Source organism: Vollenhovia emeryi, unplaced genomic scaffold, assembly GCF_000949405.1.
Source record: "Vollenhovia emeryi isolate VEMERY1.0 unplaced genomic scaffold, V.emery_V1.0 DF939504.1, whole genome shotgun sequence".
Taxonomy (NCBI): Eukaryota; Metazoa; Arthropoda; class Insecta; order Hymenoptera; family Formicidae; genus Vollenhovia; species Vollenhovia emeryi.
Genome location: NW_011966862.1, coordinates 1 through 4,240, shown reverse-complemented (window position 1 = coordinate 4,240; position 4,240 = coordinate 1). Strand labels below are relative to the sequence as shown.

The following is a 4,240-nucleotide window of genomic DNA, read 5'->3' as shown; positions in this document are numbered from 1 at the left end:
TATAAAGGGTGACCAGATAAGAACGATAGGAAAAAAAAATTTAATAAAACAACAACGGTGTGAGATATAAAATTGATTCTGGCTTTATTTTGAAGCTACATTCATGGCATTATGTGTGGAATAGCACATCATTCAAATGGCCGCCTCGGCTTCGCTGGCAGTGCTTCAAGCGGTCGGTCCAATTTTTGATGACTCGGTCCAATATGTGCGGCGTTATTCCGGCAATAGCGTCTCGAATGTTGGCCTCAAGCTCGTCCAAAGTGGTTGGCTTGTTAGCGTAGACTAAGGACTTGACGCAGCCCCAGAGAAAATAATCGAGTGGTGTCAAGTCGCATGATCGCGGCGGCCAATTGATGAACGCTCGCCGTGAGATGATCCAGTCGCCAAATTTCTCCTTCACAACTTCGAGCGTTGCGTCGCTTGTATGGCATGTAGCGCCGTCTTGTTGGAACCACAGCTCGGATATATCGATGTTGTCGAGCTCTGGCCACAGAAAGTCCATTAACATCGCTCTATATCTGAGACCATTGACGGTAACGGTGTCTCCTTCCTCATTTCGAAAGAAATAAGGTCTGATGATGCCGCCATGCCATAAACCGCACCAAACAGTCAATCTTTGTGGATGCATTGATGCTTGGTTGAACACTTGTGGATTGTGTTCGCTCCAATAACGGCAATTTTGCTTGTTAACATAGCCGCTGAGCCAAAAATGGGCCTCGTCCGAGAAGATGATTTTTTGGCCAAAATCCGGATCTCCGGCCAACATTTCCAGCGCCCAATTAGCGAACTCACGGCGTTGTCTATGGTCATCCGGCTTCAATTCTTGCGTCAGCACAATCTTATACGGATGTAAGCCCAAATCCAACCGCAAAATAAGCCGGGTTGACTCTCTGGCGATGCCCAATTCAGCTGATCGGCGCCGAATCGACATTTCTGGGTCTTCTTCGATACTGGCCGCTACGGCGGCTATGTTGTCTTCATTTCGCACCAATCTCTGTCTGGTTGGTGGCTTAAGGTCCAAAAGAGTGTACTCACGCTCAAACTTTTCCACGGTGCGACGAATTGCCTGCATACTGAAGCCATGATGACGACCGACCTCACGACGAAATTCACGTTGCGTATTTACAACTGAGCCGGAATTTCGATAATATTTTTTAATAATTTCCGCACGTTCGGCAAGCGTGAAACGATGCATGATGAAATGGCAAACCTTACTGAATATTTTAACAGCTGGATTTCATTAGTAACTTTGACAGCTGCTGAAACATAACAATTGGAAAAAGTATCATTGCTATCTGGTCACCCTTTATATATATGAAATGACTCGGGAAGACATCCCCAACAACATATTTAAAAATGAAGCAAATCGGAGAGGAGGCCCCTTTTATGCATAATTACCAGATTTATTATTTATAAATTAGCAAAATTTCCAAACAGGGCTCTACATGCATACGCGTGGCTGTGTGTTTTAAATTATATTTCGATAACCTATGTCTAAAAGCAACGGTGTCCAATTGTATAGTGCGCAAAAGAACTGTGTCCAAATGAACGGTGCGCAAAAGAACTGTGCGCAAAAGATCTGTGCGCAACATTATGTGTCCAATAGCACTGTGTGCAATTGCATCGTGTCCAATTGTACTGTGCGCAATTGAGCCTCTCCCGTTCGTGGCCCCGGCCGAGCGGTCGGCGCGCCGGTGTATCTAAGTCTTTATGCGGCGCTATGCGCCCGCGTCTCGCCCGACGGATGTTCGGTCGGGCGGCATCCGGCGGGTGGAATGCCGGGAACGGTGCAACGGGGGGTGCATCGTTACAAAATGTATGTATGTCATATGTACATAATATAAACATACTTCGATGGATTAATTACTTATACATCCCCATGTATATTGTATGTATATTGTGTGTATATACATGCAGGTACGTATCGAAATATACATAAATGTACTTTCATGCACATCGGACGAACATATTTTCATGGATCAGTTTAGGATATTTTCCGATGTGTGTCAAACGCCTATTGTATGTATATACATATATGTACGTGTCAAAATGAACATAAATGTATTTTAACATACATCGGATGAATATACTTTCATGGATCCGTGTAAGATTTTTTCTGATGCATTTCGAATGTACATTGCATGTACACTGCTCAAAAGAAATATAGCATAGAAAAACTTTATGCAAAAATTGGTCAACTTTGACTGACGGTAACTCCGCGAAAAATAATCGTAAAATTATGTTCTTTTTTTTTTAATTAAAGCTTGAAATCTCTACTTTAAGATACTATAGTTCGATTTTAGGTGTGATGCATCCCTACCACTGTAACATCTTAAATGTGAGGGCATGTTTATTATATTGAAAATTACAAAGTTTAACGGAGTGCATGGACTTGCGACATTTTTTTTCGGGGATACTGTTTGCAGGAACATAAAGTACGAACCTTCCTCTTCAATTTAAAAAAAAAAAGAAGTCGCTGCCATTTTTTTCGCAAGGATACAGTACTTTAAAGTAACCCTTGAATTATTGGCATATACCAGGTTGCCGGTCGGATTTTGCACATCATATGGCCCTGAAAAGAGTCGTTTGTGTGTGTGTGTATGTGTGTGTGTGTGTAGAATGACTCATTTTTGGGGTGCTTGATTAAAAGGAGTCCCCCTTGCTTCTCACTTGTGTGTGTGTGTGTTTAAATTTGAAAAACGCGTGTTTCCTCCGCATTGTTGAATTACTCTGATGGAAAAATTTTGCTGAAAACGTAATAAAATTTGCTGAAATTTGGTTGAACATCTCTTGCAACTGACCCAATTTCATTATCATTTCAACAATATTTCATTAAAAAATTTATTTTCAGTGAAATGCTGCAAATTTCGTAATATACATTTCAAAAATTTTTTTACTAATTTTTAGTAATATTAATTAACTTTCATCTAATTTCACAGTATTTCATTGAATTTCATTACGAAACTTATGATTTATTTTGAAATCTCTCTAAATTTTTCCAAGTGAAATATCACTAGAATCGAGTGAAAATTCACTTGAGCAAAGAGTGAAAATCGAACATATCTTATCGAGTGAATATTAACTCGGTATCCCGAGTGATTTAGATCGCTCGTGCGGTCGAGCGAAATTTGACTCGTGATTTGAGTGAACTTGCACTCGGTCAGAGAGTCGTCTTCAGGTGTTTGATTTTGCTGTTCACTCGTTCGTAGAGTGAAGTTTTACTTTCGTTCAAGCGCACAAGAGAAAAGGCAGGGTTAGTATAATAAATTACATCCTCCACTTGACGTTCAGGATTATAAATTTTTTATTTGCAAATTCAGCTTTAGTATAAAAATAAAAACTTTATTGTGACAAATACTGATTTATTACTGATACTGATATAAATACTGATATAAACTCTTCTACTCCATAAATTCCAATTCTGAATCAAAACTGGAAACACAAAGAAGAGGTAATTTAATATTTTTTTAAGTAAAAGTTAGAGACATGAATAATTGAAGCAATTATAGAAACTTACTCAAACGTAGTCTCTGCTGATTCTGGCTGAATTTCTATTGCACTTAAAATAGAATTTAAGCTGTCGCAGCAACTCTTAGGGGTATTGAGTCCATTGTAAACAATGGATTCAAAAAAATTATAGAAGTTCAGAAGAGGAGCTGCATATTTTACGTCAAACATGTAGTGCAATTTAAAGAGTCTATCAAAAGCACGTAGAGGGTCGTTCCCCACAGGAAACAAATGAGTTTCTACTTGGACAAAGAATGGGCCTTTTCTTTGGTCCATATTTGTGCAGCACAACAGAAATGGTTGCTTTTGTAGAGAACCTCTTTCAGATGTTTTACTATTTACATCTTCATTTGCCTATAAGAAGAAAACAGAAGATATTCAGAGATAAACATATTTTATATGTTATTTCAATCTGGTTAAGATTTCCTTACAGGTATGAACTGCAAGAGGCTTGGATGTGGAACTGAAATGATACGGGTTGTTGCCACCTGGCTATTTTTTTGCTTAGCTCTAGCTTTATCCTGAAAAGTAAATAATAATATATAATAGCCATAAAAAATTTCTCAAGTTACTATAAATTAAATGAAAGAAAATGATATATACTTGTTTAGTCTTCATGGCTTCCGGATGGTTGCCGCGTCCGTTTGCAGTGTGGTGCCGACGTTTCGCAGGCGTTGCAGTCTGCTTCATCAGGGCTGGGAGACTCTGATACTGAGCTGCCTCGCGTTTTATA

The 4,240-nt window shown here is 39.2% G+C and overlaps 2 protein-coding genes across 2 annotated transcripts; both read right to left on the bottom strand.

Annotated features, from left to right (window-relative positions):
- Nucleotides 1–109: 109 nt before the first annotated feature.
- Nucleotides 110–1,195, bottom strand: LOC105557368. The gene has a single exon (XM_012004587.1). The coding sequence runs from the start codon at nt 1,193–1,195 to the stop codon at nt 110–112; it is 1,086 nt and encodes a 361-aa protein (XP_011859977.1).
- A 2,106-nt stretch (nt 1,196–3,301) lies between these two features.
- On the bottom strand, nt 3,302–4,043 carry LOC105557367. The gene is made up of 2 exons (XM_012004585.1): nt 3,518–4,043; nt 3,302–3,432 (listed from the first exon to the last, which is right to left on the bottom strand). The coding sequence occupies exons 1-2, from the start codon at nt 3,781–3,783 to the stop codon at nt 3,402–3,404; spliced, it is 297 nt and encodes a 98-aa protein (XP_011859975.1). The 5' UTR covers nt 3,784–4,043; the 3' UTR covers nt 3,302–3,401.
- Between the last annotated feature and the right edge of the window lie 197 nt (nt 4,044–4,240).